Here is a 14,064-nt window from a genome sequence, read left to right as displayed (position 1 = left end):
TTAGGTCTGAATCTGGCACTGGCTGACTGGCATTTGTCTTCAACACAGAACTTTGCATAGTCTAGTTCCAAAACAGGGGTGGTTAGTTTATTAATTTGGCTGAGAGATAGAGAGAATTACTGTTAGCCTTATGGTCAGACAGTTAGTTACCATGTACTCTGTGTGATGGCGAGGATTCTAAGTGAGTGTGTGCGTGAATTGGGGGAGAGGGCTTTGGCAGGTTTAGGTCTGTATGTCTACAGTATATCTCTCTGTGTGTGTGAATGCGGGGAGAGGGCTCTGAAAGTTTAGGTCTGTATGTCTACAGTATATCTCTCTCTCTGTTTGTGTGTGTGTGAATGGGGGAGAGGGCTCTGGCAGGTTTAGTGTATCTGTCTGTCTGTCTGTCTTTGCCCATGTGTGCATTTTTCTGTCCAAAAGGGTTTTACTTGTTTATTTATTTTTCCTTTATTTAACTAGGCAAGTCAGTTAAGAATTCTTATTTTCAATGTCGGCTTAGAAACAGTGGGTCAACTGCCTTGTTCAGAGGCAGAATGACAGATTTTTACCTTTTACCTTTTTACCTCGTCAGGTCAGGGATTCAATCTTGCAACCTTTTGGTTACTATTCCAATGCTCTAACCACTAAACTACCTGCCACCCCATTTAAACTTGGAGCAGAAGGAAGGGGGGAGGATGAGTGATAATCATCTTTAATTGGCAGAGAAATATGATGATTCTAAATGTGTTGATGAGGAGATCCTTACCAGGTAAAGCTTGACTCAATCTGCTCCCCAATCAGTTGCAATTCCATTTACAATACATCTCTGTCATGCTGAGTTAACAGTAGGCTTCCAGCTACAATACAATACCATGCTCCTATCCTAATGAGTTCTGGATATATGCACATCCCGTGTATCAGAAAAACAAGGACACCAAAACAAAACATCAAAGCAATGTATTTCCATTTTATTAATAGTATTCATAATTGCTCAGACATGTATATACAAATACAGACCTCTGATAATTTTGTCAGTTTCTCGTTATTGTTTATATACTGGAAAAAAGCAGGTCGGTCAATACTTCTGCCCCCCAAATAGGACCAGAGGAGAGGGGGAGAGCAGGGGGTGGGGGTGGTTAATAGCACAAGAGGAGTATGCAGAATGGGATTGGGTGCACACACAAATGAGTGGTTCTCAAGACATGGCGATGCGTGGGGAGCTGGTGACAGGAGCAGGCGGAAGTTTGCCATGCTGTCTGATCTAAGATCAGTCAAGCCAGTGTTTTAGCGCTTCCCCCCTAACGGTTTAGGTTTAGATAGGGTGAGGGTAAGCTGATGCTAGATCTGTGCCAATGGATAACTTCTACCCCAACCAAGTAGTGACTTAGCTAAGCTAACATACTATGTGGTCTGGCGACTAGGCTATGGTGAGGAGGCTGGGGGTTCAAATTCCAAAACAGGGAGGGTAGCCTTTGTGCCGCCAGCACCCATTCCACGGCGGGGGAGGGTGACGGGGTGTATTGAACCCAGATTGTTCTGGCATGGCAGAGGTTTCAGGACTAAGGCATGGGAAAACCGCTTTGTTGCCAAAGAAAGTTGCCGCGTCCCATTCAGTGCGGCAATAGTAAATGAGACACGAACTCACACACACACACACACACACACATACACACACTAGAGTACTTGCTCATGCACATTTTTGCGTAAAACGCATTTGATAACACACACTTACTCTCACACATGCTTGTTTACACAAGCATGCAGACAAATAGGTTAGCACACACAACCTCTCCCTCTGACACAATTTTGGAGGCTCAATCTCTCTCTCTCTCTCACACACACACACACACACACACACACACACACACATACACACACACACACACACACTCCCATTAAAGAGGGCATGAATAGTCAGAATGGACTGTCTGCAGCTACATGGTAGGAATACATAATAAGGTTACCAGAGGATTCATCCTCAAAGAAAAAAAATATTATCTCAAACGCTAAAATTGCCCCCCTCTGGAACCCTACCCCCCTCTGGAACCCCACCCTCCTATGTAACCCCACCCTCCTATGCAACCCCAGCCCCTATCTATAACTCCACCCTCCTATGTAACCCCACCCTCCTATGTAACCCCAGCCCCTATCTATAACCCCACCCTCCTATGTAACCCCAGCCCCTATCTATAACTCCACCCTCCTATGTAACCCCACCCTCCTATGTAACCCCAGCCCCTATCTATAACCCCACCCTCCTATGTAACCCCAGCCCTCCTATTGTAACCCCACCCTCCTATGTAACCCCAGCCCCTATCTATAACTCCACCCTCCTATGTAACCCCAGCCCCTATCTATAACCCCACCCTCCTATGTAACCCCACCCTCCTATGTAACCCCAGCCCCTATCTATAACCCCACCCTCCTATGTAACCCCAGCCCTCCTATGTAACCCCACCCTCCTATGTAACCCCAGCCCCTATCTATAACTCCACCCTCCTATGTAACCCCAGCCCCTATCTATAACCCCACCCTCCTATGTAACCCCACCCTCCTATGTAACCCCAGCCCTCCTATGTAACCCCACCCTCCTATGTAACCCCAGCCCCTATCTATAACTCCACCCTCCTATGTAACCCCAGCCCCTATCTATAACCCCACCCCTCCTATGTAACCCCACCCTCCTATGTAACCCCAGCCCCTATCTATAACTCCACCCCCTCTGTAATTCCTTAACAAGCGCTGGTGTTATGTACATGTCATCTGTTTCTGTAGCCACACAGCCTCACAGCTGGATGACTTCATTTCAATGGGATGCAAAGCATACAACATGACAGTGGGGAAGAAAAAGACAGAATCCAACGTTCAACAAAGTTCAAAAGGAAAAAAAAAGAACAAGAAAAACACATTTTATGTTTTGTTATCAAGTCCATGCGCATGAAACGGCAAGATCCTTCCAATAAAAAGCCAACCAACAGTCCATCCATGGCAAAACTCTGGGTTGGCCAACATGCTATCAAACATTGAAGGCGAAAAAGCACAAACACTGTTAATCTTGTCCACGTCTATTCTATTCTCTCTGTCTGTTCTGTAGGGATCCTTGTGATGAACTGGTGACGGTGGCTGTGGATTGGTTGGTTGGAAACATAGTTATGTAACAGGCGAGGCCCCCATTGGCTTTCAGTCCAGCCTGCTGTACACAGGCACGCGTAGATGCAAAGGTGAAGTCAAGTACACACAAGCACAAGTACACAGGTAAGCACATGTGTGTACAGGTTTCTCAAAGCATCAGTAGGCATTGAAAATGACAGTTCACAATGCACTGTTATTTGCGTGTACACTCCCAAATATCCAGAGATTCTACTGTGTTCATTATTTGTTTGTTTTTAGAAAAGACATCTGAATCAAATGAATACTTTAATATCAAACACTATTTACATCAAGTTTTTGCTAATAATAAATATCATCATCATCATCATAACAATAATAACAATAATACAGTTTTTAACAATGAAGTGTCTAATTTTTCCTTTGTCCACCAGAAAGGTACAAAAACAGTAACTAATCTAACACTACATGTTATATGGTTGACTACCTCAGGATACACGGTATCCAGCTAACAAGTTGATCCTTATTTCCCAAGTTAACGTGTGTACAGAATAAACCATGGTAATAATAGTAGCAATAACGATAGAGTAGTACGGGTAATTATAATAAAATAGAATTGAAGCTGGACTTCCCCAAAAAGTGTTGGCTATAACGTTAAGTCGATGACAGGCGGCCATCTTGGATTGAACATGGCACCCATCCCCTATGGTGTTCTGGTGAAATTTAGCACCCCTTTATATGGCGTCCTCTCTTGTTAACCCCGAAAGCTGAGCTGCTATTCTACAGTAATAGCATTGTTCCCATAGTACGAAAACAAATATGGCCGAAAGCACACACAACCCTTCAGGAGAAGAATATACTGTAGAAGGCAGCTGCGAAAAAGCAACAACAAAAAATATATCAAAACAAAAAAATAAAAATGCCTTTGGGTAGAATTAGGTGTGTATAGGTGTGTATTCCATTTTTAGCTAGTGTTTTTACAAAGTTTGCATTGGGTATTTTTTGTTAGGCACTCCAGTCATATATGCAACTGCCTTCCTCCTACACTTCTTGCTTTCAATCTCTTTCGCTCTTTCTTTCTCTCTCCCCTATCTCCTTCACTCTCCAGCCCTCTATAACTGCAAGGTCACTGACGCTTTAAAACCCCCAGGCCTTCCACCATCTATTTTTAACAGCTGAAATAACTCCCGAACTCCAAAACATGAGGTCTGCATGCCTGTCATTTTGAACCTCATTAAAGAGTCACAGTAGGACCGGTAACTAGGCACGCAACCTCTCGTCTGTCTGTCTGTCTGTCTGTCTGTCTGTCTGTCTGTCTGTCTGTCTGTCTGTCTGTCTGTCTGTCTGTCTGTCTGTCTCTCTCTCTGTCTCTCTCTCTCTCTCTGTGTGTGTGTGAAAGCAGACCTGTATCAACACACCTAATTCATGTATCTGTCCATCCTACTCCGGGAAAGAAAGAACAGAATAACAGCATTTCCATTTACAAATCGCTCCAGCTATGTTAATCTACCATCTGATCCTTTGTGAGTCTAAGGAAGTTGAATGTCATTATACAGCAGTACAATGTATAAATGGGGGCCAATACAAAACATGGCCAAACTAAACTACTCTGCGCTCCGCCTCGATGTTAAAGGAGATTTTCTCTATTAACATACTCATTGTGAGTTGATTATGATGAGATTGAATTATGCGGTAGTAAAATGAATGGGGAACAGGCAGCCTGCTATAATGGACTGTAGCTACAGCATTTGAATCCGAGGTTATAGTTGAAGTTGTGGTTATACATGAGTGGTAAAGAAATACAGTAAAGCAACACTGTTTCCTAGATGGTGGTGCCTCCTTACTGGGTATGGTAGAAAGCTATGCTGGGGGACGATTCCATATGCCAAACTCTACAGTACGTCTAAGTGAACTAATGATAAGCAATTGTAGGAAAAATCTCTATTTGCCTTGTAGGGAAGTGGTATTATTTCATATTCAAAAAGGGCTGTTTTGTAACATGGTGAGAGAGGCAGCCTCTTCAAATGTTGGTAGCTTTCACAGAGGTAGAGGAGCTTTCTTCTCTAAACTGTTGACAGAACCTTTGAACAACACAAATCTTCCCCCACTTTGATAGATAAACGTCTTTGCCATAATCATAGATGACATTTAAAATATCAGCAAGAGAAGGCCGAGTATGTCAGGTAAAACTCAGTGAAAAGGTTTTATAACAAACTGAATCAAAAGTGCCATCAGTGAGGGTTCAGATTGTTATTACTCACAAAGCATTGTCTGACACTAAAGAGCAATTATAGATTCATTAAGTCAGTGAATAAAGCCCAACTGCCTGTTGCCCCTCATAAATTGAGTAATCTTCCAAATATTTGAACTTTCATCCACCCAACGGACTGTTGTTTTTATTTGTCTTTTCTTTGTGTCATGCCAAAAGTTTCCAACCATTCTCTCTACACACAAAGAGGGTACATGACAGCATACCTTAATCAAAGAGGCCAGGGGACTTAATACTTCAACCAACTCAGCTCACTCATGTCCTTTTCTCTCCTACTAAACATGTTCTACACTGTATCTCAACTGATACCTACGTGGTGTTCCACTATCTGTAACACCTAACAAAGACCCAGCTATCTGTATCCACCTGATGCTGAAAGAGATGAGTCTAAAGACTAGGAGAGAGGTGTGAGTACTACTCATCTCTGTTCTATTTTTCTAGATAAGAGCTAAAACAACCATGACCTGCTGTGTATTGCTGCTTTACAACCTACCAAAGAGCTGTGAAAAACGGTCTGTGTAAAAGTGTGTTTAGGTGTGTGTACCTGTATATGTGTGTATGTGAGTGGTGCAATGAATCGGCATGACGTAAAGGGATGTCAGAAGGGAAAACAAGAATCACTAAGTGTCAAAAAATAGGGATTTGGCATCTTAGTTGACAGTTTTAAGGGGGAAACAGTTTCTTCCACATCCAACATCAACTTTTTCGAACTCACTGACGGAGAAAGACCACTTAAATATCTGGAAAAAATAGTGTTCCTTAAGAAGCCCACTCTCAATACCCCCCCCCCCCCCTCCCCACCGCCCATTCTCCCACCCTAGCCCCAGCCTCATCATTGGGTAGATTCAGGCTGCGCAGGGTGTAATTCCCCTCCAGGACAGGGGGAGGCGCTATAAGGTGAAGAGTGTTGCTAAGCAGATTAGCAGTGCAGCCAGCAGTGGTCTGGCTATCCGCAAGTGTGAGGCTGCACTTGTGGCGTCACTCCTGGACGGTTCGGCAGATTCATGACTTGTATCATCTAGAGGAGGGAGAGAAAATTTTGAAAATGAATATTTCTATCAATCGTAAAACGAGATTATCAACACATACACAATGCAAAAAATTGTGATCATTGGTGACATGTTTTGTCGTATTTTATTTGGAATGCCGATATTGCTATATCCCCATATCCCCAATAAAATTATGAAATAACAAGTTACTGCTACTGCTTCTGTTACATATCAGCCAACCAGCCAGCCAGGCAGCATACCAGCCGGCCAACCAGCCAACCAACCAGCAAGGCAGCCCGCAGGTCCCCTCTGCTTGGTGAGTCCCATCCTCTACATGATTAGAATAAATTGTTCCAAAATGGTTATGCAGGTGTCCTCATAGGAGAACACTTTTTGGTTCATTGTATACCTATTTTGGATTCCAGGTAGAACCCTCTGTGGAAAAGGTTCAACATGGAATCCAAAGGTTCTACCTGGAACAAAAACAGTTCTACCTCGAACCAAAAGGTGTTCTTCAGAGGGTTCTCCTATGGGGACACCTGAAGAACTCTTTTTTTTGTTCTAGATAGAACCTTTTTCGTAAGAGTGTAGAGCTCAGTGGCATGGTTAGGAGCTCCCCAGGTTGACTGGCAGACAATGTTATCAATGAGCAGCTATGGGCCTGTTTAACAGCACACAGAGGGAGCAAGCTAGGCCATACACACACACACACTCACTCACTCACTCACTCACTCACTCAAAGGTGGGAAATACGCAGACACAGATAACAAAAGAGTGATAATGAGGATGGGGTGGGGCTGAGAGAGAGAGGAAGAGAGTTAGACAGAAGGCAAAGATGCAAAGGTTTGGAATGGCAGGCAGGCAGGGAGACAGACAGACAGATGGGCAGACAGGAAGGTGGAGATAGTCTAGGGCTCTGACCTTAATAAATCAAAATGCAACCCCCCAAGCTTGAACTGCCAAGGAGGTGTGTGTTTGTGTGAGAGAGAAAAAGAAAGAGAGAGAGAGAAAGTGTGTGTGTGTATGTATATGTGTATGTGTGTGTATGTATGTATGTGTGTGTGTGTGAGAAAGAGAGCGAGAGAGAGAGTGTGTGTATGTGTGTGTGAGAGAGCGAGAGAGTGTGTGTGTGTGTGTATGTGTGTGTCAGATGAGGTGACGGCTAGTGATAAATCCTGATCATCAGGGTATGGTGAACGGCTTCCATGAATAAATATGTTCTCCAACTGCGAGAAAACTGTAATTGCTAATGCGATGACAAATATTATTCCTAAAACTCTGTTTGAAATGACTAATGTGTTACTCAGAGTCAGTGCATGTGTGTTTGGTCTCCTTGGTAAAACAGAGCAGGAATTAGACAGTCATGTAAGCATGAAAGAGATGATGCAGCTAGTTGACATCAGGTTAGAAACATGAGCATGCTACAATAATATAGCCTATGTTCTGAAAAGGGTGGAATAAAGGGTAGAATAAAGGGTAGAATAAGGGTGGAAATGGTGGAATAACATGTAGAATAAAGGGTTGAATAAGAGTAGATTAAAGGGTAAAATAAAGGGTAGAATAAGGGTAGAATACGGGTGGATTAAAGGGCAGACTAAAGTGTAGAATAAAGGTTAGAATAAAGTGCAGCATAAGGGTAGAATACGAGTAGAATAAAGGGTAAAGTAAAGGGTAGGTTAATGGGTAGAATAAGGGTGGATTAAGGGTGGATTAAGGGTGGATTAAGGGTGGAATAAAGTGTAGAATAAATGGTAGAATAATGGTGGAATAAAGGGTAGGATAGAGTGCAGAATATGGGTAGCATAAATTGTATAATAAAGGGTAGCATAAGGGTAGATCAAATGGTAGAATAAGGACATAATAACAGTAGAATAAAGGGCAGAATTTGGGTAGGTTGAAGGGTAGAATAAAGGGTAGAATAAATGGTAGAATAGGGGTAGAATTAAGGGTAGAATAAAGGGTGGAAGAAGGGTAGAATAAAGGGTAGGAGAGAGTGTAGAAAATGGGTAGCATAAAGGGTAGGCTACGGGGTAGCATAAGGGTAGATCAAATGGTAGAATAAGGGTAGAATAAATGGTAAAATAAGGGTACAATAAAGGGAGGAATAAGGGTAGGAGGAAGGGTAGAATAAGGAGTAGAAAAGAGTCAATTGAAATGAAGACAAAATGAAAAGAAGAAGCAATGGTTTGAATTTCATTAGACTTCAGCATTAATGGGCTCTATTGACATGTGCTAATGTAAAATATAACATTTTCAGAGTGAACCTATGTGTAACACAACCTATGTTATGAAACAGCCTACAGTACATGTGGTATGAAACACAGCCTACATTATATGTGGTATGAATAGAGAAATATACATATATTAAAGTCAATTGGAGGAGTACATTGAATCTAGGATCTATAGTAGAAAAAACATTATTTTTGTTCTGACATAAATAGCCTATGTTATATTCTGACATTAGACATGATGATTTAACCAGGTACTGCCATGTATGACGCATGACCAGGGCTTGACTTAGACTAAAATAGGTACCCGTACTCATTTTGGGTGGCGGTACAGAAGCTCAAGCAGTAGAACATTTGAGGTGCCGGTACTCAGCTCTGGGGAGCTCCTGCCCGAGTCAAGCACTGCATATGACACATGCAAACATAGACCACATCACCGGCAAAACACAACTAGCAACACAACACAACGGCAGATGCAGAAAAAGCGTTCTAACATGACAGTCAACCATGCTGGGAGAGGACAGATGGGTCAATCAGTGGAGAAACATAGATAAAGAGAGAGGGGGGAGGGATGTGTGTGTCCCAATGGGACACACACAGGTCAAGAGGGCATTTGTTAAAAAATAAGGTCATAAAATAATGCAGAAAGCCATACTAACCTCGGGGTTCTAATGAATTGTCTACTTTGTCGTTTACGTCAAAAACACGGTCATGTACACCTATAGTTTTCACACAGCTGTCTAGAGATAGAAATAGAGATGATAGGGATGATTAGAGATAATAAACTCCCCCAACCCCTTAAAACAAAGGTCCCAAGCCCCAAGCTCATGACAACATTCACAAGACATGTGCAATTCACTTCTTTCAAATCGTTCATTCCTTCACTTGTCTTTGGATAGAAACAATATAGGAGCTGTCATGAGATATGAAACTGACATGTTCAACAGAGAGCAAGAATCATTCAGAAGGAATTCAGCATTTTAGCAGACACTCTAATGCAGAGCAATTAGGGTTAAGTGCCTTGCTTGACGGCACATCAACAGATTTTTCATCTAATTGGGGGATTCAAACCAGAGACCTTTCGGTTACTGGCCCAATGCTCTAACTGCTTGGCTACCCACTGCCCTGCGTCACTGAGAGTAGTGCAAACACAACATCAGTGTTAAATAGGTTCCGTGTTTCTGTTGCAGCTGGAGAGACTTACTTGATGGTCGGACAAAGACTTTGAGTTTCAGGCATGTTCTTCGTCCATTCTCGGCGATGGTGGAGGCTAGAGAACAGAAGCACAGAAACACGGGATCCTTAGACATACTACATCTTATTTTAATACATTTAAAAACACAAACACATCCTTTTCCATCTTTCAAATGACTGCCACATCAGTATAAGTTTGCATCATCACAGAGGAGTGTTACATTTCATCTTCGATTGTGTGTGTGTCTGTGTATGTGTGTGTGTGTGTGTGTGTGTCTGTGTGTGTGTTAGGGCACTTACGCAGGATTGCTTTATAAAATAGCCAGCTGTGAAAATGAGAAGGACAATAATTGCAAATTGAAGCAAGAGTAAAACCTCACTTAAAACTTGAGAAGCAGAGCTCTGATTCCACTAGCACCTGGTGAAGATTAGTACGGAACCGGATTTGCCCCTTAACAAAATGTATTCTGAAAATCAAAAACAGTATGACAACTTCTGCTTTTATTAAGTGCTGATGCAGCGGAAGACCTGTGTGTGTGTGTGTGTGAGACTGTGTGTGTGTGTGTGTGTGTGAGACTGTGTATGAGACTGTGTGTGTGCGTGTGTGTGACTGGATGGTGCGGTGTCTGTGCACCAGGTGGTTTCTCCTGTAAAAGGGTTAAACAGGGGTCATGTCACAGTAACATCCATCACTACCACAGAATAGAGTTAAAAATACATTGTGTGTTCTCATGTCTCAACCCGATGTTGGAAAGAGAGCCTCTTTACCCTTTTAACACATTGCACCTCATATCTTATTACTTTTCTCCACAGAAGAAGAAAATCAAATATACTTCTCAAATGACAAAAGTCTTCCTGCCCAATTCCTTCCAACCCAGCCTCCTGTGAGACCTCCAGTAATGGGTCCTCTGGGCAACATTTTGTGTCATCTGAGCATCATTCCCCAGCAGATGAGATGAAGTCAAGCGTATCCCTGGCTGCCATTTGGGATCTGTCATCTCCTTACCCTGATCTATCGCTCTCTTTCTTACTATTTATACATTTATCTATCCCCCCGCTCTAGATGTGGCCCTTCTCCTTAGCTGTTTTCCTCTCCTCTTTGAACACACAACACACACACACACTAAAATGAGCATTTACACACATATTTCCTGGATCTGTCTCAAAGTCTTGGTCTGCAGTCGCTCTAATAACAATTTAGAGCAGAGCAGAACAGAGCAGAGCACGGAAGAGCAGAACGGGCCAGAATAGGGCAGAGTATGGCAGGGCAAAGCAGGGCAGAACAGGGTAGAGCATGGCATGGCAGAAGAGGGCAGAGCAGGGCAGAACAGGGTAGAGCATGGCAGGGCAGAAGAGGGCAGAGCAGGGCAGGGCAAAGCTGTGCAGGGTATATTCTCTCGAATAAGGGTTTCAAATTTGGGTTTGAAATGACACTAATTGTTTTATATTTTTCTGCTGTTGTGCAGTGGTCGCACAGCCTTTCCTCTACAGGGAGGCAGGTTTTCCTGTGTCTACCCTTCTCAATGGCAAGGCTGTGCTCATTGAGCCTGTACTTTGTCAAGGTTTTCCTAAAGTTTTGATCAGTAACCATGGTCAAATAGTTAGCGACGGTGTACTGTCGATTTAGGGCCAGATAGCACTGCATTTTGCTTAGTGCTTGTGTTTCCCAATAAGCAATGTAGTTTTGTTTTGACTGTGTTGTAATTTGGTTTACTCAGATTGATTGGATGTTCTGGTCCTGAGGCTTCAGTGTGTTAGCAGAACAGGTTTGTGAACTCAGCTCCAGCACCAGCTGGATGAGGGGACTCTTCTTTGCTCAGCTCTTGGCATTGCAGGGCTCTGCAATGATATGAGCGGGGGTCACTGTATTTTAGATGTTTCCAAAACTGAAATGCTCTTTTTTTAGTTTTTAATATTAGTGGATATTGGCCTAATTCTGCCCTGCATGCATTGTTTGTAGTTTTCCTCTGGACATGTACAGTAGGAGAATCTTACAGAACTCTTCATGCAGGGTTTCATTGGGGTGTTTGTCCCATTTAGTGAAATCTTGTTTTGCCAGTGAACACACCTCACTGCCATGAAGTGCAATTGGTTGAATGACACATTCAATTAATTTTAGCCAATTTTAGTAGTGATTTCAGTTTGAATTTTGAATGGCGTAGCATGCTCTGCAAGCTTTCTCTCTCAATACATTCACCGCATCATCAAGGTGTCCAATTGAGCTTATTTTTTAAATCTAAGTCATTTTAGTGTACAGTACTCTATATATTTTGTACCAATTAAGAACTTTTGTCAAATTCCTTGAGATCTGGATCTTTTCTGGAAAATCATAATTTTAGTATTTTTGGGTTCTACTGCCAGGGCCCAGGTCTGGCAATACTGCTCTTGCAGGTCCAGGCTTTGCTGTAGGCCATGTGCTGTGGGTGACCGTGTCACGACTTCCGCCGAAGTAGAGTCCCCTCCTTGTTCGGGCGGCGCTCTGCGTCGCCGGTCTTCTAGCCATTGTCTATCCACATTTCATTTTCCATTTGTTTTGTCTTTCCACACCTGGTTTCAATTCCCTCATTTACTTGTTGTGTATTTAACCCTCTGTTCCCCCCATGTCTTTGTATGGGATTGTTTATTGTAGTGCTTGTGCACGTTCCCCCTTGAGCGCACAACAGGTTATTTTTTGTCTAATTATCTTGTTGTTCTGGATGTTGTTGGTTTTGCTTAATAAATCTCTGGTTATTACCCAGTTCTGCTCTCCTGCGCCTGACTTCTCTGCCGCCAATAACGCACCCAGCTACAGAATCCCACACCGCAACATATGGAGTCAGCAGGAGCAGGTGCCCCTGGAATAGGGGTAGAGGAGCGCGTCCAGGAGCACGCGGCGATGCTTCACTATCTCGGCGCCGCCATGGACCACTCTGTCCAAACTATGGACCGCTGGGAGAGACAGGGAGTTCCTCCAGCACCTCCGCAAGCACAACCAGGGTCTCCACTACTCCCCCCCCCCCTCCCTTCACCCGGTCCCATTGGGATTTGTCTCGCCAGGGACGGCTGCCAGGGCTTCCTGTTGCAGCTTGACCTCTGGTGGCAACCGTCCACCAGGCTCCTTCAGGTCGTGAGAAGTTGTCCGCCCTCGTCTCGTGCCTCTCTGGGAAAGCCTTGGATTTGGCCAACGAGGTGTGGGGAGAAGGAGATGTGGCGCTGGACCAGAAGGAGATGCGGTGCTGGACCTCTCATCTGAGGCAGGGGACGAGGAGCGCCCAGGAGTTCGCCATGGATTTTCGGACCCTGGCCGCCGGTGCGGGATGGAACGATAGGGACCTTATCAACCACTATCGCTGCAGTTTGCGCGAAGACGTCCGTCGGGAGTTGGCCTGCAGGGACACCACCTTCACCTTCGACCAGCTGGTGGACCTGTCCATTCGGCTGGATAACCTGCTGGCTACCCGCGGACGTCCAGATCGGGTTCTGTCGGGTCCATCCCCCAGCACCGCAGCTCCGGTGCCCATGGAGCTGGGAAGTATCGTGCGTAGGGAGACTGGAGGAGGTTCCGGCTCGTGCACCATCTGTGGCCGCAGAGGTCACACTGCTGGTCGGTGCCCGGTTGGTTCCTCTGGGGATCGAGGCAGCAGGCAGGGCAATCTGGCGTCATCCCGGCACCATTCTCACCCAGAGCCCTCTGTTGCACACATGTTTTTGTATGTTACTTTTCCTGAGTTTTTCCCGCATTCCCAGCATAAGGAGCTCGTTGATTCAGGCACAGCTAGGAATTTTATAGGCAGATCGTTCGCCCTTAGTTTAGGGATCCCCATTGTTCCCGTGGCTATGCCATTCCCCGTTCACGCCTTAGACAGTCGACCATTAGAGTCAGGGTTGATAAGGGAGGCCACCGCTCCTCTGGGTATGGTGACGCAGGGAGAGAATCAGTATCTTCCTCATTGACTATCCTGTGTTTCCTGTGGTGCTAGGCCTACCCTGGTTAGCTTGTCATGACACCACTGTTTCTTGGCAACTGAGGGCTCTCACGGGGTGGTCCCTAGAGTGCTCGGGAAGGTGTTTAGGGGTTTCCGTTGGTGCTACTAAGGAGGAAAGTCCAGACCAGGTCTCCACCGTGCGCATTCCCCCTGAATATGTCGATTTGGCTCTTGCCTTTTCAAAAAAGAAGGCGACTCAATTACCACCCCAGCAACGGGGAGATTGTGCGATAAATCTCCTGGTAGACGCTGCACTTCCCAGGAGTCACGTGTATCCCCTCTCACAGGCGGAGACCGCGGCTATGGAAACATTTGTCTCCGAATCCCTGCGT

At 44.5% G+C, this 14,064-nt stretch overlaps 1 protein-coding gene across 2 annotated transcripts in view; it reads right to left on the bottom strand.

The window, feature by feature from the left end:
* Positions 1-926: 926 nt before the first annotated feature.
* LOC109895159 (ephrin-A5b-like) overlaps positions 927-14,064 on the bottom strand; it is a 178,761-nt gene continuing 165,623 nt past the window's right edge. The window contains exons 3-5 of one of the 2 annotated variants that reach the window (XM_020488819.2): positions 9,778-9,843; positions 9,233-9,313; positions 927-6,374 (exon numbers count right to left, since the gene is read on the bottom strand). In XM_020488819.2, coding sequence (XP_020344408.1) covers positions 6,247-6,374; positions 9,233-9,313; positions 9,778-9,843 — 275 coding nt within the window. In that variant the 3' untranslated portion in view covers positions 927-6,246. The remainder of the gene's footprint in view (positions 6,375-9,232; positions 9,314-9,777; positions 9,844-14,064) is intronic. The other variant, XM_020488820.2, reaches the window with a different exon arrangement.

The sequence above is a fragment of the Oncorhynchus kisutch genome, linkage group LG8 (assembly GCF_002021735.2).
Source record: "Oncorhynchus kisutch isolate 150728-3 linkage group LG8, Okis_V2, whole genome shotgun sequence".
Lineage (NCBI taxonomy): Eukaryota > Metazoa > Chordata > Actinopteri > Salmoniformes > Salmonidae > Oncorhynchus > Oncorhynchus kisutch.
Note: the sequence above shows the minus strand (reverse complement) of the source record. Positions and strands in the feature narration are given on the sequence as shown.